Below are 22571 nucleotides of genomic sequence, written 5' to 3'. Positions count from 1 at the left end.
ATACTGAGGATATGAAGACAAAAAGGGCTTACTTACCTTCTGTTGGGATACAAGTACATGCCCACATGAGCAAATGCCATAAACGTACCAAGCAGACACCAGGCCACTTTACAAGGGATGGCACTCGCTGCTCCTGTAGCTCACTTAGGATATTCTAGAAACACACTTAATTTGAATCTTAAAGGAAACCAGGAATTCCAAGAGGCAGAGTTGGGGAGAACATACCAAGACTGGAAGACAGCCAGTGCAAAGGCAAAGACATGGGAGATGGAGATTCACGTGTGAGAAAGAGCAAATGGGCCAGTATAGCTGGACCACAGAGCATCCCTCCCTGGTGCCTGTGATTCAGCATTCTTCTGGTTGGTTCTACTTCTCTGGCTCCTTCTCATCTTCCTACACCCTAATAGCTGGCATTCTCCAGGGCTCTATTCTTGGCTCCCTTTCACTATCCTCTCCTCCTCCTTGGTGAGCTCATCCATTTGTACAGCTTCAACTAGCATCACTTTTATACCAACGGCTTCCAGATCCATACCTTTTATTCAGACTTGGCTCATCATAAGTATGGGCTCTCTACTTAAATATAATTTCAGCACCTCAGATTCAACATGAGAATCAATAAGGCACAAGAGAATGAGCTGGAGTCAGGAGAATCTGTTTTAATTCTCGTTTCTACACATTTATAGACTGTGTGACCATGGTCAGGTTACAAATACCTCAGGGCTTCAACTTTCTCACCTATAAAATGGGCACAGCAATCCTATCTATCTATAGGACTGTTATAAGGAAAGGCCTCTGTAAACTTTAAAGGGCTATATAAACATAAATTACATCTCATATCAAAATTATCAGCTTTCTACTACTTTTCCACCTAACTTTCTCATTTCTGTTAACCTTTCACTAAATCTTTAACTTAGTTATCTTTGATTTTTCTCTATTGTCCTACCCCATCTCATTTTTGATTGAATGATAAAATCTATAGTTTCTACCTTTCCAAAATTTATCAAAACTCTATATGCATCTAATGTTCAGTCCCACATCAAGCATTTAATACAATGCCTGGCAAACAGTGGGAGCTTGATAAATTAATTATCTTTCATTATCATGCTAATACTGAAATAATGCTAAGTTTTATGAACTGCTAATTAGTTCACTTGGTCCTCTTAACACTCCTGTGAAGTGGGTACCTCAGCCATTCTTATCCTTATTTTCCCAATTAAGAAACTTAGGCTCAAAAGGGCTAAGCAACCATTCAGGTAACTAATGGAAAAACCGGGATAGGAACCCAGTTCTCCTGATGTCATTTCCTCTACTCTTTTATTATATTACACTGTCTCAATCTGGAATCTTTGGTAATAATCTCCTAGTTGGTCTTCTCACCCTTGAACCAATATATCCTATACAAAGACAGATTAATCTTTCTAAATTAAATCTTTCTAAAATTCCTCGAGGATCTTTGGTCACAACCCATCCTGTTTAATTCATCACTTTTATACATGAGAAAATAATGAGTCAAAGAGTTTGTCTCAGTTCCAAAAGGTTTGTAACAGAAAATACCATCCATATCCAGAGAAAGAATTATACAGTCTGAATGCAAATTGAAACATACTAGTTTCTTTTTTTTTTTTTTAACTTGTTTTTTGTTTTTTCTTTCTTGTGGTTTTTTCCCTTTTGTTTTGATTCTTCTTTCACAAATGAAATATGTATAACATGATTGTACATGCCTATATCAGATTGTTTGCTGTGTTTGGAGAAAGGAAAGGAAAGGGAAAGAGGGAGAAAAGCTTGAAACTCAAAATTTTTAAAAATGAATATCGGATATTATCTTTACATGTAATTGGAAAAAAGATACTTTATTAAGTGCAAAAAAACTAAATTAATTTTAAAAAAAGTTTAAGTCTCACTCAAGCTCCCAACACTCCAAAGTACTTGTCTTCTGACATCCATTCAATGCTCTCTCCATTGACCAAATCCAATATGGCTAACAGGGGTCAAAAAGGATCAAACTTCAAAGCAGTCAATTCAGTGCCCCGGGCATATTTTTAAGAGACAAAGAGATTGCTTATCTTCTCAATGGGTTAGTGAGGAACTAGAGGGAAGGAGAAAATTCAGAAATCAAAATTTTAAAAATTTAATGCTGAAAATGGGACTTTTTCATATTTATTTTAAAAGAACAATAAGTTTTATTTTCTCCACATGGTGAAATAATACAGCTAATATTAGCTAACTTTTATACTGTACTTTACAAAATGCTTTACAAATATTTAATCTTAGTATTGCAACAACTCTGGGGGTACCTAGCTATTATCATCCCCATTTTATAGATAAGGAAAGTGAGGCAAGCAGAGGTTAAATGTCTTGTTCAGAGTAACATAGTAAGTGTTGAGGGTGGTTTTGAATACAGGTCTTCCTCTTTCCACACCCAGCACTCTATCCAGTGAGCCACCTAGCGATCAACTTCACTCTGCTTCTTTTTGGAACTCTAACTTGAAATATATTAGTGAGTAAAAAGATCTTCCCCTAAAAGGTGGCTTTTCCCACAGAATCAGTTTAGAAAAACTGTATCTATTGCTAAAAACTGTTAACAGTAGAATGAAGATAAAGGAACCCAGGTGGAGCTATGGGCTGGAAATAAACTTCACCTAGTTTATGGGAGAAGTATACTTCATATTGCATGCATTGACAGAATACACTTGTCAAAGCAGCCAATCTTGGTGAGCGTGGTAGTGTGCCAGTAAACATTCGTTACAGGTTTGGGAAGCTAATTGGCACCAAGCTGGGGTTTATTTGGTCCAGGATTTCTTCTCATTTCCCTCTGATATAGTTTTGTGTGATCCTGGTTACAGAGACAGTAAAGACAGACAGTAGTTGATATAAATTGTCCATTTTTCCTCTGGTGTCTGTACTGATGGGACTTGTGCTGCACCAGGGCCAGCACACTGAACATATCAAAGAGGAGATCTGAGCAGAGATGAGCTGAGAGGTGTCTATCTGATCCGCTCTTAGCTGAGCTCATTTGCCCATCACTTAGAAAAATCACTCAATTCTTAGGACTCTAAGAATCGAGAACTCTCAATTATCCACTCAATGAAGAGATATGGAGGAAGAGAGCATCCAAAATGGCAGATGATGGGGAAAAAAATCAATTTATAGCTAACTCTAGGCTGGGTTCCTGCACTTACATTTGAATGTCTGTAGAGTACTTCTGGTAACTCAGTTTAAACAGATGACTTGACAAAGGAAGAGCTGGCAAGCTTTCTTATTCTGCCCCTTCTTCAACACTTCCCTTTCCATTTCACTCCAACACAAGCTCTCAGACTGATGGAAAACACCAACCTAAGCAGAAGCCTGAGTCTCCCCAAGGGAGTTTACTCTTATGGTCTCTAAGGATGGATTACTTGCTGGTAAGAACACATGGAAATAGGATAGTTGTAGACAAATAACACAAGGAAAAAATAAGTATTTAAGAGGGAAGATGTCCCCTGGTCCCCAAAATAAAGCAGCAGGGAATCCAAAGGCAGTACTGAATGTAATATAAATATTCTTGAGTTTACTTAAAACCAATACAAGTGTTAGAAAGTTTATTATTCAATCAAAAAAGGTCTGGTTTGGAAGCAAAAGTGCTGTACAAACTTGCAAACAAAAAAAAGTAGACATAGAAATCATTACTGTTTCAAAATGTAAACTTTCTAAAAGGCTTAATTTTTATAAAAAGATTCACATTACTTAGAGGAAGAAGAGAACACAGAGGCTATCAGGTCCGGCTTATATCTAACAGGTGGCTGTCCAACTTCCACCTGAAAGTATCTAATGATGGGGAACTACTTAATTCCTGAAGCAGCTCAGTTCCCTTTGAACAGCTCTGTTCATTTGACTCTACAGAGTCTAAATTTATTTTTCTGCAATTTTCAGTCATTGCTTTTAGTCTGACTGAGTCATGCAAAACTCTAATCACTCTTCCATATATCAGCCTTTCCAATGCCTGAAGACAGTTATCATAAATCCTGTAAGTCTCCTCTTTCACAGAATAAATCTTTCAAGCCATCTTCAGATGCTGTGGATTTGAAGTCCCTCCTCATTCCCATTACCCTCCTCAGGATACAGTCCAGCTTACCAATGACTTCTTCTAAAATGTGGCACTCTGAGCAAAGCCCTGGATATGGTCTAATCAAGGCAAAAGACCAACAAGGTACTAGCTGCCTCATTCCTGATTCATTCTGTATGATTCCATTAATCAGACTAAGACCCCACAAGCCTTTTCTCTTGAGCTGCTGTGTCAACACTATCAATTCATTCTTAACTTCCAGTCTAAGACTTATAAGTCTTTTATATACAAATTGTTATGTGGCAAATGTTTTCTTAATCCTCGATTTCTCCAGCTGATGCTTTTAAAACCAATAAAGAACTTTATATTTATCCCTATTAAATGTTTGCTTGATTAGATTCAGCCCATTTTTCAAGACTGCCAATAAAATCTCTCTGAATCCAAAATCTATCCATCAACATGCAAGATATACTTCTCTAGCTTTTTTTGTGATTTGCAAATTACAGGCCTATATGTAAGTTTTCTTTCTTTTTTTTTAAACATTCGTTGTTATTGTTCAGTCTTTTCAGTGGTGTTTGACTCTTCGTGATCCTATTTTGGGGTTTTCTTGGCAGAGATACTGCAGTGGTTTGCCATTTCCTTCTCTAGATTAAAAAAAAACTGAGGTAAACAGGGTTAAAAGATTTGTACCAGCTAGTAAATGTCTGAAGCCAGATTTGAACTCATGAAGTTTAGTCTTCCTGATTACAATCCAAGTGCTCCAAATTATTTTTTTTCAAGTTTACTAAATATACCCCCCCTACACAGACATACTATCCAAATGAAGCAGCAAAACCAGAAAACAATAAAGGATATTACAGAATTAAATTTTTATAGATTGCAATCTCCAGTGTTATACTACAGAGGTATCAAATAACAGTGTCTGGGATAGATACTCTACATTTTTATAAAAAGGAAATCAATAACAAAGTTAGTGGTATTATGCACTTAACAGCTGGTGTCTCGCTATATTATAAAGAGGATATATCATCAAAGACATTCTGCTTTTGTCCATCAGTGGATAAAAAGCTAGCTGACTCAGGAAGACAAGGTTTGAGTCCTGTCCTTGATATATTTCAGTTGTATGATTATGTTCAAATCACTTACCCATTCTGCACTCCAACCAACTAAGGCTATAGATGAAAAGAAGTTGCTCAACTGCACGGGGGTGGGGGGGGAGGGCTGGTAAGAAGGTATAAAGGAATATATTTCCTCACTGAAAAATTGCTGCATTAAAGAAAATGATGTAATTCTAAACTTCTCCCACACCCTAGCCTTCATACCCTTATTTGAAAAAAATAAGGGACAGCTAGATGGTACACTGGATGGAGCACAGCCCTGGAATCAGGACAACCTGAGTTCAAATCTGGTCTCAAGAAACTTAACACGTCCTAGCTGTGTGACCCTGGGCAAGTCACTTAACCCCAACTGTCTCAGCAAAGAAACAGTATAAAATAAAGGTACTTATCATGCAGTCTGCAGAGCTTTGGCCTCCAATTCCATCTTATTCTAGACTTCAATCATCTCTCATCTGGTTAACTGATCCTTCTCTTCTCAAGAATGTTTCTTCATCTCTAACCAATCAAATGCCTGTTTGAAAGACTTCAATGACTCCCTACTGCCTACAGAATCAAGTAAAAACTTCTGAGATCTACATTCAATGCTTCCCACAATATGGTTCCAATCTATCTTTCTACCCTTACATCACAGAGGTAAGGTACCCTTACATCACACTGTATCCCTTAAATCATTTAACTTCTTAGGGTGTCAGTTTCCTCATCTATAAAATGGGAGGTTGGATTGGATGACTTAGGACCTTAGGGTCCCTCTAGCTCTAAATCTGTGATCCTATGATCCTTCCCTTCACTAACTCCAGACTTCCCATGAAAATGGAAATCTCACTGCCTATCCATGGCTTTCTTTCCTGCTAGGTTCTGCTCACATTGTTCCTAATTAATATTCTATCTAATCTCATCTTTGCCTATTGAAATTCTTCCATAAAACATCGTTTTTTTGATGCTCTAGCCAGAAATGGTTTCTTTTTCATCTGAACTCTCAGGCTTTGTTTTTAACCCTTTCACTTCAGTCATGTAAGACTTTTCATGACTCTATTTGGGATTTTCTTAGCAGAGATACTAGAATGGTTTGATATTTCTTTTTCCAGTTCATTTTACAGATAAGGAAAAGGAGGCAAACAGGACTAAGTGACTTGCCCAGGGTCACACAGTTAGCAAGTCTCTGAGGCTAGATTTGAACTCAGGAAGTAAGGAGGGGTAAATAGGTTGCTGCCTTCCTTACTCCAGACACAATGCTCTGTGCATTGCATCTCCTAGTTGTCTTACCATACTTTATTTGATATTAATATGGTTTGGTTGTACACCAACTCCCTTGAAGAGTTGGAAATATCACAATATCACAGAATGATAGCATTAAAAGGAGTCTCAGAGACTGCTGAGACTAATCCACAGAGGAATAAGATCCCTTCCCTAGCATAACCCAAAATGGTAATGTAGTTTTGCTTGAAGACCTCAGGTGAAAAATAAAACCAATCCATGACCTCCCAAGGCAGCCCATTCTACTTTTAGATGGTGCTAATTGTCAAGTTTTTTTGTTAACAGGTTAACAGGGAAATCAGACATTGTAATCTCTCCTATTTCTACCTGCAAATTCCCACACAGACAACCCATTTTTTTGCTGCTTGCTCAGAAACAGTTTTCAAATCATTATTAATTACCATTGCTACTGAAAAGACTGAAACAATCTACTGCCTTCTAGTTCTATTCACAATCCCTGGCACATTACCTGGCTACCACCCCCTCCTATGGGAAGCTCCCAGAAGGTAGTGATTGTTTCCCTTTATATTTGTATCCCCAGAAAAGAACATGAAAGATAATCAAGTGTGGCATACTAAGTGACAAAGCAGGCACAAAGCACAGGATTCTGAAGAAAATGGCAAATTTATAATGTTTAAAGCTCAGACAGAAGAATAATATAATAGTAAAAAAAAACTACATTCAAGAAATCCCCAGTGTTCCATTGCTTTGGAAAGAATGCTTAAGAAAGTATAGTGATATTACTTACTCCACTTGAGTATTAAATTATTAAGGGAATCAAAAAGTAATCTGATAGGATTTTGCATCAAGTACCTGATCTAAGATTAAGTAGACACAATAACAGACTGAGGAGATTTTTGCTCTGCCATAGAAATCAACATAAAAGAAACAGATAATACACCTGATCAGTTTCTGTATTATTCTTCCATGGAGAACAATCCTTGGACTGTTAAGAACAGAACAAAAATACCTATTGGGGTACTGCTATCCAAGATAAGAAGGAAGAAGTAAGAATACCTCGCTGTCGCTAATGAATTTGAGTTTATAACACTCAGAATGACCATAACCTGTATCACTGAGCCACTGTCAGGAATCTCTGAAAGATTATGGCCCATAGGAGAGGCATGGCAGACTCAAGGCAAATGCCTAAATTTACAAAAAGGAGGGAAACAATGGAGCTGAAAACTTTAGGGAAGTGGGATTGATTTTGATTGTTGGCAATCAGAGGAAGGCTATTGACATAGTTTCTCTACATTTTAACAAAGTTTCTCATGGTTGCAGAAAAGCAGAGAAATGTGGGCTAGGTTACAATTAAATGAATTATATACTAGATTAACATCCAGTCCAGAGAGTAGCCACTAATTGATCAAAGTCAACTTGTGAGGTGATTTCAAGTGGCTTGATCTTAAAATCTGTCCTTAGTTGGATTTATATTTTTGACAATGACTTGAATAAAGGTATAGATAGGTTACTTATTAACTGTATTCTTGGTACAAAATGGAGAGGGATGGAGTCAGGCACTCAGGATAACACAGTTAGGATGAAAAAGATTTTAGGTGAAATTTTATCAAGATAAATATTGTTCTACTGTATGAGGATGTATTCTGATGGAAGTGGAAATCTTCAACATAAAGAAGAGCCAACTCACTTCCAGTTGATCAATGATGGACAGAGGTAGCTACACCTAGAGAAGAAACACTGGGAAGTGAATGTAAATTGTTAGCACTAATATCTGTCTGGCCAGGTTGCATGTACCTTCGGATTCTAATGCTTATTGTGCAACAAGAAAATGATATTTACACACATGTATTGTATCTAGGTTATATTGTAACACATGTAAAATGTATGAGACTGCCTGTCATCGGGGGGAGGGAGTAAAAGGAGGGGGGGATAATTTGGAAAAATGAATACAAGGGATATTATAAAAATATATAATAAATTTTAAAAAAAGATAAATATTGTTCATTCTTCATTTTCAAAGATGACCCATGACATACAGATGATGTCTTAAATTGCACATGAATTGGATAGATGGCAGTCTGTCTGAAAAAAATCTAACAATCTTAATAGACAAAATCATTAGAATGTGTGACATGGCAGCCAAAAAAAGGCAATATAATATTAGGTTGCATTATAACCAATGACTAGAGAAGTGAAAATCCCCCTGTCCTCTTCCCTGGTCAAGACACATCTCAAGTATTATTTCAGTTCAGGAGATCACAGTTTAGGAGAGGAGATGAAGGTTCCTGAGTCATATTATGTGAGGATCAGTTGAAGAAATCAGGGATACTTTGCCCAGAGGAGATAAATCATAATTAGAAGGAGTATTGGGGTAGAGATGCCCTCAAGTAGGGTAGAGATGCCCTTCAAGTAGAAGTAGAAGTAGAATTAGTTCTGCTTGACCTCAACAGGCATAACTAAGAATAAAAGATGAAAGATACAAAGAGCTTTGATGTTAAGGGAGAAAGTCTGAGAAATTAGAACTATTCAGAAGTAGAATAGGCTACTTAAAGAGGCAGTAGTTTCCCACTCATTCGATGTTGGATAACCACTTTCGGGTACTTGTATGGAGATTCCACGATTAAATCCAATCTGAGAAAAGGGATAAGTATTTTATTTACTGAACAATGTCATGAAATACAGCATTCTTTTGGGGGGACAGACCCAATGGAAATTAGCTGGAAGTCTAAATCAAGCCTCTTTTTCATTCCCACCACTCCTAATGTTTGCTTTGAAGTAGAATGAGTATCTAGTTCCTGAGGACTGTTTGGGGTTGTGGGATAATCTACACTAGAAGAACCTCACTTTTTTATGAGGACTTCCTTTTAGTTTTCATGAAGCCTTGAGAGCCCTAAACAAGGAAAGGTCTGGCAGTAAATACTGTGGTACAAATGGATAATATAGTCTTCTCCACTCAGAAAGTCCCAACAGATCTCATAGAGGGCCCCATAGCAGAAAATAGGGTGATCATAGGGTTAAAGCACTGCCAAAAGAATGGGCAATGACTTCCACAAAGTAAATAAAGGCCAAAGGAATCTCAGGTCAAAAACAATGGACAAAGTCAGTAGGAAGCTCTCCAAACTAAAATACACATCCTTCCCTCCAGTTAACAATGAGTGAAGAACAAAAGTAGAAAGCATTAGGAACTATCAGTCCATAACAAGGAACTTGTGTCAAAACAAAATACATATATATTTTTTAAATCATAAAATTAGGGCATAGCAGTAGCCACAAACTTAAAGATTCTGGGTTCCAGATCTAAAAGGAAAGCCCAATCTGTTTTCCAGGAACCTCTAATTTTACATGCTATATAAACTTGTCCTAAATTACATTAACAATGTAATTTCTTTATTGTTCGCTCTAGGAGGGAACCTCCGGAATAGAGGTTCTTAACCTGGCATGGATAGGTTTTAAGGGATCTGTGAATTTAGAAAGGGGAAAATACATACATATTTTCTCCCCTGGGTTCTTACTGAAATTTAGCATTTCCTTCCTTTAAAAAAACATTGTTCTAAAAAACTTCACCAGATGACCAAAGTAGTCCAAAAAAGTTAAGAATTCCTGTTTTAGAAAGAGTCCTTAGAAAATAAAGGGTCCTTATCTCCAATTTCCCATCATTCATTCAGGCACTAACACCTTACAATTTGGATTCCTTCTGAACCCCATTATTAATACTGCTCCTTCCAAAGGGAAAACTAAAGGGAAGAAAATTGCTCACTTCTTAAACACTTCTTCACAGAATTTCATAGCTAGACAGGACATCAAAGAGCATCTATTCCAACCTGTATCTTCACAGGAATTTTCTCTACAACACGGCACACAAATGGCCATCCAACTTTTGCTCAAGAGTGTCTAGTGAGCAGAAACCCAATGCTTTTTAGATCAGGAGCTCTAAATTTGGATAGCATACTTAGAATCCCAAGATCATAGATTTCAATTTAGAAGGGACATCAGGAGTAATTCTAGTCCTTTTACAGATAAGGAAACTGAATGGGCTTTCTCAAGGCTACATAAGCAAATAAATGGCCAAGGAAGAATTAGAACCAGATTCCACCTCAAAATTCAGCAGTCTTTCCCCTGAATAATGCTATTGTTTTTGTACAAAGTTTTTCTCTGTATATTAACCCCTAAATATTTACATTGTAATTAAAATTATATTAATTTTTAATCTACTCATTGCTCCTAGTTCTGTTGTCTGGAACCAACAAATAAAATCTAATCTTTACTCCAAAATTCTTCCAATACAATCGTAAAACATGATACAGCAATCATGTTCTTCTTAAATATTCTTTATGGCAGAAAAAGGAGGCCCATAACAATCTGCCTTCAATAAAATCAGCAGTTCCCCAGGTTTTCCATAGCTTTCCTAAGCTTTGGTATAGAAAACTGGACACTTTCTCTATTTTATAGTTACACAGTTCATTTTTTAAACCAACTATAAGAATTCATCAAATTATCCCAATTAAATTTAATCTCAGATTTGGCTTACTGTTCTAATCTATCAAAGCCTTTTTGCATTCTGACTTTGTTATCCACAGCATTAGCTATTAATCCCAACTCTGTGCTATAGGCAAATCTAATAAACGTACCATCAGTCTTTTTCAAAGTCAATAATAAAAAATTGTTCAATTTCCCAGATCCCAGGAGCACTTCACTAAACCCTCAACCTAGGATACTATAATGATCAGTTAGTGAGTCTTCTCTGGGTCTGATCATTCAATTGGTTCTGAATCCACCTAAATGTAACATCTTCTAGCCCAATCTATTAAACTGTTCTTGAAGCATAAGAGACTATGTCAAATGCTTTGCTAAAATCAGAGTAAATCTGGCATGATCTGTCTCTGATGAAAGCATATGGGGGTCTTAAGAATTATTGTCTCCATTTCTAGATGTTCATAAATCACTATAACAATATATTTCAATACACTGCAAAATACCAATAGTACAATCAAACTATCCCAGAAATTTACAGACCTCTTTCTTTCTCCCTTCTCAATAGAGATATCTGTCCTTCTTTGTCTGTGGCACCATCACCATGACCTGTAACCTTTCAATGATCACAGAGAATGGTTCAGCAAACAAATTTGCCAATTGCTTCAGTCCATTCAAGTTTGACTCACTAAAAGCTCTGCCCCTTTATTCATCTTGGAAATTAAGTCCCTACTAGGAATTCTTGTTCAGTTCTTTCTAGTCTAAAGATTATTTTCCTTGGCAGAGAAAGACAGAAGCAATTCAGGTCATCATACAAATTCTTTGTCCCCTGCCACAGACATCAACAAAAGTCATCATCAGCCCATTAATGTGGTCACTTTCTCCTTGGCAGAAAAATGACAGGCAAAATATGAACTGGGTGGTTACAACATCTCTCCTTTGGCTTATCTACCCAGAGCAATGGTTCTATACCGTCTATACTATTCTTTTCTTTAAACACTTAATTTTTATTTTATTTTTCTCAATTGCATGTAAAAAAACTTTTTTAAATGTGAATTTTAAGAAAATGAGTTCCACATTCTTTCCTTCCATCCTCTTCTTGAAAAGGCAAGCAATCTGATATAGGTTAATACATGTTCAGTCATACAACACATTTCTATATTAGCTATGTTGCTAAAAAAATGGAGATAAAAGAAATGCCCCCAAAATAACAAAGTAAAAAAAATTGCTTCAATCTGCATTCAGACTCATCAGTTCTTTGTCTGGAAATGGATAGCATTTTTTATCCTAAGTCCTTCAGAATGTCTTGGATCTTTTTATTGCTGAAGATACATAAGTCATTCACAATTAGTCATCCTATGGTATTGCGCTGTTACTATGTACCCACGGTATCCTGCTCCTGCTCACTTCACTTTGTATCAGTTCATATAAATCTTTCCAAGTTTTTCTGAATGTGTTACTATTCTTTTATCCAGTATATTTTTAAAATTATATTTCTTTTATTTACATATTTCTGTCAATATTGGCATGCTTTCCCAGTCACCAAACTCAAAATCTTATTGACATCTTCAAATTCTCTTTGCTCTTTAGCCCTATATTTGATTTGTCAAACTTCTGCATATTCTTCCCTCCTTGTATTTTTAATACTATTTTATTTTTTCAAATACACATAAAGATAGTTTTCAACATTCATTTTTGTAAGACTCTGTGTTCTAGATTTTTCTCTCTCTTCCTCTCTTACCTCCCTCCTCCCCCAAGAGACAAGTAATCTGATATAAATTAAATATGTACAATGCTTTTAAACATTTCCATATTTGTCATGTTATGTAAGAAAAATCATCCAAAAAAGGGAAAAAACAAGAAGAAAGAAATAAGCAAACAAAAAGGTGAAAATACTATGCTTAGATCCACATATAGTCTCCACAGTTCTCTCTCTCTCTGGATGCCACTGGCATTTTCCATCCCAAGTCTACTGGAATTGCCTTGAATCGCCACATTGTTGAGAAGAGCCAATACCATCAGAGTTAATCATCACATAATATTGCTGTTACTATATACAATGTTCTCCTGATTCTGCTCACTTCACTTAGCAATAGTTTATATAAGCCATTCCAGAGTTTTCTGAAAGCAGCCTGCTCATCATTTCTTAAAGAGCAATAATATTCCATTACCTTCATATATCATGATGGGCATCCACTCAATTTCTAATTCCTTGCCACTACAAAAAGGATTGCCAGAAACATTTTTGCATATATGGGTCCTTTTCCATTTTTTATTATCTCTTTACAGACCCAGTAGTGAAACCACTAGATAAAAGGCTATGCACAGTTTTATAGTCCTTTGGACACAGTTCCAAATTGCTCTCCAGAATGGTTGGATCATTTCACAACTCCACCAATATAGTATTAGTGTCCCAGTTTCCCCACATCCCCCCCAACATTCATCATTATCTTTTCCTGACCTCTTAGTCAATCTGAGAGGTATGAGGGGTTACTTCAGAGTTGTCTTAATTTGTATTTCTCTAATCAATAATGATTTGGAGCCTTTTTTTCATATGATTAGAAATGACTGTATCCTTTGACCATCTATCAACTGAGGATCTTCAATATATATTTTTAAAAATAAACAAAATTTTTTTGTAGACTTTTAATCTTGGTCTCAGATAAGTTTGAACTTTATATAGCTCCTCCTCACACTAAATGTAATTACTCAAACAAGATCTGATGAGGTGTATCTGGAGAGATATGGTAGCAAGGTTCAGTGTCAACCTAAAAAAAAAGTCTCTAGTATGATATCTCAGGGATCTCTGCTTCGCTGTAAGCTGTTTGAGATTTTCATCAATGGCTTGGATAAAAGCACAGATATAAAATTTGTGGATGGCACAAAGCTAGGAGAGATGGCTAACACACTGGACAACAAAAGGATCCCAAAAGATCTTAACAGTCCAAAACACTGAGCAAAACTGAATAAGATTAAATTTAATAAGAATAAATGAACAATCTAACACTTGGGTTCATGAATTTTGCTTCACAAATACAAGATGGAATGGGGGGGTTGGTGATGGCAATGGGGGTGAGGAGACTAATCATCAAAAAACAATTTGTCTTAAAAAGAGCTATAAAAGCAATGTCAACAATGTCAAATAGAGGCCAAAAGGATGAATGCAATTTTCAGCTGCAATACAAAAGATATACTTTTCTGAAACATAAAGTGATATTTGTTCTATATTCCAATATATTCGGCTCACTCTTTTGGAATATTCTATTCAGTTCTGTGAGTCAAGCAAGGTTTAAAAGAGAACAGAATGGTGAAATGAAGAACTTTAAGCCTATGCTATATAAGGATCAACTGAAGGACCTGGGGACTGATAGTGTTACTTGGCATTAAGAACACAAGACTCACAGAGAATATAATAGCTATCTTTAAGATAGCTGAGTATCTAAGTATCTTTAAGTATAGTATTTAACTATCACCATATTCAGCAGTGAAACGAGGAATAGGGAATTAGTGGGAGGGTAAACTAAGAGAGAGAATAGTCTTAAGCAAAACAAACTGTAAGGTTGTATAAACATATTTATAGCTCTTTTGAGAGAGCAGAGAATAGAAATCTAAGAAGTTTCAATAAGTTGCAGAACAGATGAACAGTTATAATACATAAATATGATGAAATATTATTGATAAACTTTTATCAGAATAATGGCCAACTAGGATTCCAGAGCACTAATGAGGAAACGTGCTAACCATCTCTTGAAAGAGGGGTGAAGGACTCAATGTAGAATGAGACAAATTTTTTTTAGGACGAGGCCATTATGGGGATTTGTTTTGATTGACTATACATGGAAATGAGTTTCATTTTTCTCATGTTCTAAATGAAGATAGATGGGTTTGGGAAGATAGGTGAATGAGGATGTAGAACGTGGGTGAGAAAGTAGACTTTGGGTGATTAAAACAAATACACAAAAGTGCGTGTGTGTGTGTGTGTGAACACTTGTGAACTGTAATCATAATGACCAACCATATCTACATATATAGATATAGCTATAAAGAGAGAGAGGAGCATATTTTTTACGTGTCCAATGAGACATTTTGTTTTTGTTCTGCTTAACTATACTTGCTTGTAATAGTTTATTTTTCTTGCTTTCTCAATGGGATAGAGGAAAGAAAAGGAAGGGAGAGAAGGTTGATCTTTGTTTGAAAATAAAACAAAAATTAATTCAAATAAACAAGGTGGGTTTGAGTCAGATTGCAAAAGGCTTTAAATGTCCTGCTATTTATACTTCACCTGGAGGCAACAGGGAGCCAGTGGATATTTGTACACTTTAGAGCATTCCTTTGGCAGTTTATGGGGGAGGGATAGAAAAGCAAACCAAAAAAGAGTTTAAGCGGGGCAATCCATTAGGAGGCTACTGTAATACCAGGTGAGGGGCAGATACAAAAGAGCTCCAAAGACAAAGACCAGCATTCATACTTGTTCTTTCCCTACACTGTACTACCTCATCCTCCCAGCTACTAGGATGTAGAATTAACTGCCTTACAATTCTGCTCATTTTATATTCAACAGCCCTAATTATTAGGAAATTCCTCCTGATGCTTCAGCAAAATCTTCTACCTTATGACTTGTACCCACTGGTCTTAGTTTCACACAAATCTCCCCTCCTATCCCTCAACAAGGCAAGATTTAACTGAGGCTGCATATGTTGTGTCAAACACACAGATAATAAATGTTAAGCAGCATAAATACTGAGAGATCATAGTGATAAATAGTTTTTTTGGCTTACAAAACTTTTTCTATCCAACAACCCTATGAGGAAGGAAATAGAGATATTATTATTTCCATTTTACTGATGAAAAAACAGAAGCTCCAAGTGTTGACAAATTTAAGTATATGATGGTTAGGCCCATCAAACCTGGATCTTCCGATGCTAGAACTGATGCTCTTTTTCATTCATTTCTCTCTGTCTCTGTCTCCCTACTTTCTCTCTCTCTCTCTCTCTCTCTCTCTCTCTCTCTCTCTCTCTCTCTCTCTCTCTCTCTCTCTCTCTCTCTGTCTCTCTCTGTCTGTCTCTTTGTCTCTCTCTGTCTGTCTCTCTCTCTCTCTGTCTGTCTCTCTCTCTCTCTATGTCTCTGTCTGTCTCTCTCTCTGTGTCTCTCTCTGTCTCTCTATCTCTCTCTGTCTCTGTCTCTCTCTCTCTCTGTCTCTCTCTCTCTCTCTCTCTCTCTGTATCTCTCTCTCTCTCTCTATCTATCTATCTCTCTCTCTCTCTCTCTTCTGTCTTTCTCTCTCTCTCCCCCAACACATAGAGAAAGGGGAACGAATGGCCCTGACCTGTGATTTTGCTAGCCCAGAGAATTCCCAGGAAAAAATTTCCTGTTACCAATACAGATCCATCTTAAAGTATTAAATAGTTACTGAAAGGGGATTACCCAGGGTCACAGATGGGAATGGAACCCAGAGCCTTCTAACTCCAAGACCGGCGCTCTATCCATTATATCACACTCTTGGATATCATTATAATATTGAAATTTAGAGTAATAGAAGAATGAAATACTGCTAGAACTAGAACTTTGAAGGTGGACAAATCCAATCCTTTCATTTTACAAATGAGGGAACTGAGACCCAGAGAGATGTGCTTATCCAAATTTAGATCCCATAAAGAGCAGCTAGGAGATCCGGTAGATAAAGTGTGAGACCCGAAATCAAGTACACTCATCTTGTTCAGATCTATCCTCAAATACTTACTTGCTGTGTCATCCTGGGCACTTGCCTTAACCCTATCTGCCTCAGTTTCCTTGTCTCTAAAATGAGCTGGAGAAGGAAATGGAAAACCACTCCAGCATCTTGTCAAGAAAACACCAAAGTGGGTCACAAAGAGTCGGACGTGACTGAAAAACTGAACAACAACAAGAGTTTGGAATCTTTTCAGAAGAGCACTTTGGCTGGACAGTTCGACTTAGCTTTGGAACAAACTACAAACAAGGGTTCATATCTTGCTTTAATCAATCAGCCTCTAACTATAAACTCCCATCCTCCCATGGGTGGTGAGAAAATGTCTGTTCTATAAATTGTGTTTGAGAGTCTATCCACTTTCCAGAGTTGGAGTCTAATCCACCAGAATCTGCCCTCTTGAAAAAAATCTCTCAATATTGATGCAATGGTCTGTTTATCCAGTATAAACAATGCAAATGATGAAATTTTCTTCTATTCAAAAAGTTGTAACCTTTGCTTTTCCAAATAGGCAGAGGATTTATTTAAGGAGGGTTTTTAAATATTGTTCTTGTCACTTCTGGGTATCATTCTCTAGATTTAATTGTCTAGTTAGGAAAAACATCCCCTTAATTTCATAACCTGCCCCCCCCAAAAAAAAAAAAACTTTCCAACCTTCTTATACCTGATAGCTCCACTGTGCACTCTGCTATCCATCAACATTAGCTTCCTGGCTGTTCCTTGAACAAGACCCTCCATCATTTTACTCCAGGCATTTTTACTGGCTGTCTACCATGTCTGAAATGCTCTGTCTCTCCCTACTCCACCTCTTGATTCCTTCAAGTTTCAATTAAAAACCCACCTTTTTCAGAAAGCCTTTCTCAGTCCCTCTGAATTCCAATGCCTTCCCTTCTTGATTATTTCCAATTTATGCTACATGTAGCTTGTTTGTATATAATTGTTTCAATGTTGTTTCCGCCTTAGAATGAGATCCTTGAGAGAAGGGATCATCTTCTCCATTTCTAGTCTCTGACACATAATCAGAGCTTAACAAATGTTTATTGACTGACAGATATAAATACTAGGGTGGAATATAGTACCCTAAAGTAGACCAGAGTTAAGGAAACAACAGAAAATCAGATGCTCCTTTCACAATCAGAGAGACTAAAAAATATTTTCTAAGATTCCAGTTTGGAAAGAAGTCTAAACACAAAATATTTAGAATTCCAATTAGAATAGAAGGGAAACATCAAATCTGGATGTCCAATGGAATGTGGATTCCAGAATAGAAAAACATAAGACAGCCAAAACAGTTTTTTGTTTTTTGTTTTTTTTTTTAATCCTTAACAGAAAAGAAGGCAACCACCTCTGGAAATGCTATCAATGAGAGTCTGAACTCTATGAGACACTGGTTAAATAACACCACTAATAACTCACAACTGTGTAGTACTTTAAGTTTTCAAAGCACTGCAGATACATATTCTCATTCGAACTTCAAATGCTCTTGTGAGGTATATAATGCAAGCATTCTCGTTTCCACTTCACATGAGGCAACTGAGCCTTAGAGAAATCACATGATTTGCCCATGGTCCCATAGCTAGTATGTATCAGAGGCAGAATTCAAACCCAAATTGTCCTAACTACAAGGCAAGGATTCCATCTATCATGCTTTGGCATTACTTTATATATGCACCCATCAGCTGGTACAAGCTGGTGACTTATCTGGCAACTGCGCAGATCAATTTATGGCTGACTGCCTCAAAGCAGATTACGGGCAGTCCCCAATTTACAAATAATCTGTTTTCCAAAATTTTCTTTAACATCTGGCATTTAGAATACATTTCTACAACTGAAGCAATGTTATAAATGAATAATCTATAGGGGCAGCCAGATGGTGCAGGGAACAGAGTGACCTGCCTGGATTAGCTGGGATTGAAATCCAGTCTCAGACACTTACCGACTGTGTGACCCTGTTTGCCTCAGTTTCCTTATCTGTCAAATGAGATGGAAAAGGAAATGGCAAAGCACAACAGCATCCTTGCCAGGAAAACCCCCAATGGGGTCACAAAGAGTTGGACATACCTAAACAACAACAGGCTCATGTAACTCATTCTGCTACAAATCTCATCTTAACATGCAAGGGAACCTGGGCTTTCAAAAGAGATGTACACCTTTAACATATGTAACATGTATTGGTCAACCTGCCATCTGGGGGGAGGGGAAAATTGGAATAAAAGGTTTGGCAGTTGTCAGTGCTGTAAAATTACCCATGCAAATATCTGGTAAATAAAAACTATTAAAAAAAAAAAAAGAGAGAGAGAGAGAGAGAGAGACATATCTCTGGATGGTGATCTGCGTCTCCAGGCCTGAGGTATCTGTAACCGAGCCTGACTCAGCCTGCTCCCTTTGGGGAAGGAAGACTAGTTAAAAAGAGAGAAGTAGAGGGATGGTTTGGTGGGGCAAGCCTAATGCTATATCAGGTTGGGGCTGCAAAAATTAACAGGGTTATGGGGAAGGACAAGTTATTTCTAAGTCAGGTATTCCCACGTTGGAGAACACTTGGATTAATGGAAAATTAAGGATGTTTAGGCCTTCCTACTCTATGAGGAGCTCTTGGTGTCCGGAAGTAGATCCGGGGTTCAGTGGGTCACCGGCAGAGGTGATGCTTCCTTCAGTTTCATAGAAGGATTCGCCAGGCTCTCCCTGGGGGACCCAGGGAAGCGCCCCATACACAGCCTGAATAAACCCAAGCAAAACTTGCTCTGGGACCCGACTTTGGACCAGGATTTACTTTGTTCCTTAACACTACAGCTCCACTCAAACTTGATGCTCTCATGACCCTCGCCTTCCGTACCCCTGGGCAGCGTAGGCTGATCCTTGTATCCCTTTAACTGGGCGTCTGATATCTCTATAGAACTTTTTCTTTTTAGACTATGTCAAATATATGCGAATTTTGTCACCAGCGTCTGCAAGGTCCCGGTCTCCGCAGAAGAGACAGCGCACAGTGAACACGTTTGGGGATCTTGGGAAAGCTTGATTTTCACCGACAGTACGGAGTACTTGGAACAATTCATGCACTAAGCGAAACAAAACAGCAAAACCGACCTAAGTTCGACCCGGAATCCAAGTCCAGCCATTCTGAAGGTAGATTTTACAATCCCATGTTTTAACAGATCTCAAGCTTTGCAGGCTGGCTTTGTTAGGGGGGACATCGGTGGGACCCCCAGAAGTGGCTCCAACACTCGCACAGTCGGGGACTAGGTGTTGGGGGGGTCAGGCAGAGCGAGCGGAGAGCCCCCACCCAGCGCGCGCACCTGCTGCCGGGGGGGGGGGGGCAGGGAAGGGGCGGCCCCCCTCCCTCGGGGTGTGCGCCCCCGCCCGCAGCCCGAGCTCACCGAGGTGGCCGCCGACGACTGTGACGGCGATCTGGTCCATGAGCACGGCCCTGAAGCGCACGTCCTGCTCGGAGCAGCGCTGCCGGAGGGCGCGCAGGATCTGCACCTGCGGGTAGTCCTCGCGGATCCTGCGGTCCGTCAGGAACCAGAGACTGGAGCACATGGTGCCGGGCCGGGGCGCGGGCGGGAGGACGGAGAGCGGCGGGGCAGGGCAGGGCAGGACGAAGCCGGACGCGCACCCGCGCTCCCCCTTCTGCACTCAGCGGCTCAGGCCGCCGACATCGCGGAGCGGGCGGCAGCGGCGGCGGCTCCGGCCCGGGGCTGTGGATTCGGAGCTCGGGATCTGCCTGCAGCCGCGAGCCGATGTCCCCCACCGCAGCCGCCGCCACCGCCGCTACCGCCACCGCCGCCTCTGCAGCCCTGACCCAGCGAGCCTGCGCGGCAGCCAATCAGTGCCGCCGCCACCGGCCGGCCCCAAAGCCGTTCGGCCAATCAGCGCCCGCGCGAGCTGGACGCGGGACGGCGCCTCGGCCCAACTGCAGTGTCGGCCCACCCGGAGCCGCGCCCAGCGCCGGGCCGACGCCCGCCAGCCAGCCTGCCAGCGGGCCCGCGGGGCGAGCGGAGGGCCAGGCCGGTCCGCAGGGGGGGGCGGTGGGGGCGGCACGCGGGTCCGCTCTTTCTGGATGCGGCGGCCGGAGGCGGGGCCGGGGCCGGGGCGCGGGGGCAGCCCCGGCATCCCGCCCGCCCGCGCTGGCACGTGGCCCCGCCCGAAGCGGGAGTCGGTGCAGGAGCATCCCTGCCAGGCAGCCGAGGGCAGGGCCTCCGGGTCCTCGGGAAGGAGGAGGAGGGGGAGGAGAGACGGAGTTAGAGACCGAAGGGAGAGGCAAACGGGGTAAAGGGAGGAGGAAGAGTTAACGGCTGCGGGGAGGAGGAAGCGGAGAGGGAGTGGGCAGGGAGCTAAAGAAGAAGAGGGGGTTCGGATGGAAGAGGCGGGAAGGGGAAGGGGAGTAAGGGAAGGTTGGACGGAGGGAGGTGCAGGGGGGGAGGGGAAACAGCTAAGCGCAGTGCCGCAGGTTGGCGGGGGTGGCGGCAGTGACCGTGACCTCGGACGCGGAGACAGCGGCTCTGCCATCGGCGCCTTCGGGTCACCACAGATCTACACCCGGCACTCTAGGACCCAGAGCTGCGGGACCTGTAGTCCCCGAGGGGGCTGAGGAGCAAAGGCGGGGGGCCGGGCACGAGAGACTGAGTGTGGCCAGTGTCGGCACGAGCGGTCCCAAGGCGACCTAGTGCAGGAAGAGACCACCCTGAGTCTGAAACCAGGGAAGCCTCTGCCGATTCTTCTTCCCTAATCCTGGCCAAGTCCGGGCTCAACTTTCTCATCTGTAAAATGGGGGTGGAGAGAGCGTGCCGGACTGGCGGACCTCTAAGGTCCCTTCCCAGTTGTAAATTTCACAATCTCCAAGGGCCCTTCCTGCCCTTACATCTACGGATCCTCGCTAACTAATCTGCGCTGCGACCTGGGACAAGCCGCGAAGTCTCGCCCCAGAGACGACCGCATGTGCAAATGAGGGTGCTGCACTAGTGCTCTCCCAGGTCTCTCCCAGCTCTGGTTATATATCCCAGGCCGCTTGGCCGGGGGGAGGGGGGGGGGGACGGGACCTGACGGAGAGACTGGGCTGATGATCTCTGAGGTCCCTTCTGAATGACTCACCCAAGAAACTCAACTGACGCGATTCTTTCCCCTCCATTACCGGGAAAACCTTAAATTTGGACTCAGGAGAGCAGGGGTTCAAATCTTGGCCCTGATAACGATCGGGCTGATTTCGAGCCAGTCACTCTACTTTGAACTCGGGCTCCCCATCTGTAGCACAAAGGGATCCGACTGAACGAGCGCTGTGTCCCTGCCTGTCTTAAATCTTAGAATTCTATTTATAGAACAAACCCCTCCATTTGATAGGAAAATAAATCCACTCGTTTTGAATTAGAGAACTCCATTTCCTTCTCTTGGGAAATAAAGTGTAGGATTAGAGTCTCTCTAGAAATCCAGCTCTGATAGCAACATGCAGACATAAGAGAGCGGGATTTGGATCTTGAAAAGCCTCTTTTATGATACTTTTAACCTATGATGCAATATACACATAAACCACATATTTCATCATATTTGTATGCGTTATACATAATCTATATATTATATATGTGCACTGCTTCTAATTCTGTCCTCTGGAGAACAAAACCAAAGAGGAGACATTCCTCATACACAGAACAACCTGTGCCACTGGGATGGAGACTTTTTGTCCTGTTATATGCCAGTCTCATCCACTTCCCTGTACCTCAGACACCCAAGTTTTGATATCAAATAATAGATGCCATGATTAATGGAAAAGAGTTTTTAAATATATAGTGTTATATATACTACATGTGTGTCTTAATGTTGACTTTGAAATTTGCCAAGAAAAAAATAATTGGAGCAAAGGAAAGAATCTAGTGATCCTCTAAGCAAAATTTTAACCGGAAATGGATCAAGCCTCAAGCAATTATACATAGTTTTTAAAAAATGGAATTTAGTTCCATAAGGAATTGTGGATACTGGAGTTTGAGAGGGTTAGATAAAATAAATGTTACCT

The 22571-nt window shown here is 40.1% G+C and overlaps 1 protein-coding gene across 1 annotated transcript in view; it reads right to left on the bottom strand.

Annotated features, from left to right (window-relative positions):
* The window catches only part of RIMKLA (ribosomal modification protein rimK like family member A), a 67816-nt gene extending 47468 nt beyond the window's left edge, over positions 1–20348 (bottom strand). The window contains exon 1 of the mRNA XM_074305483.1: positions 19945–20348. Coding sequence (XP_074161584.1) covers positions 19945–20107 — 163 coding nt within the window. The 5' untranslated portion in view covers positions 20108–20348. The remainder of the gene's footprint in view (positions 1–19944) is intronic.
* Between the last annotated feature and the right edge of the window lie 2223 nt (positions 20349–22571).

This window comes from Sminthopsis crassicaudata, chromosome 3, assembly GCF_048593235.1.
Source record: "Sminthopsis crassicaudata isolate SCR6 chromosome 3, ASM4859323v1, whole genome shotgun sequence".
Classification (NCBI taxonomy): Eukaryota; Metazoa; Chordata; class Mammalia; order Dasyuromorphia; family Dasyuridae; genus Sminthopsis; species Sminthopsis crassicaudata.
Note: the sequence above shows the minus strand (reverse complement) of the source record. Positions and strands in the feature narration are given on the sequence as shown.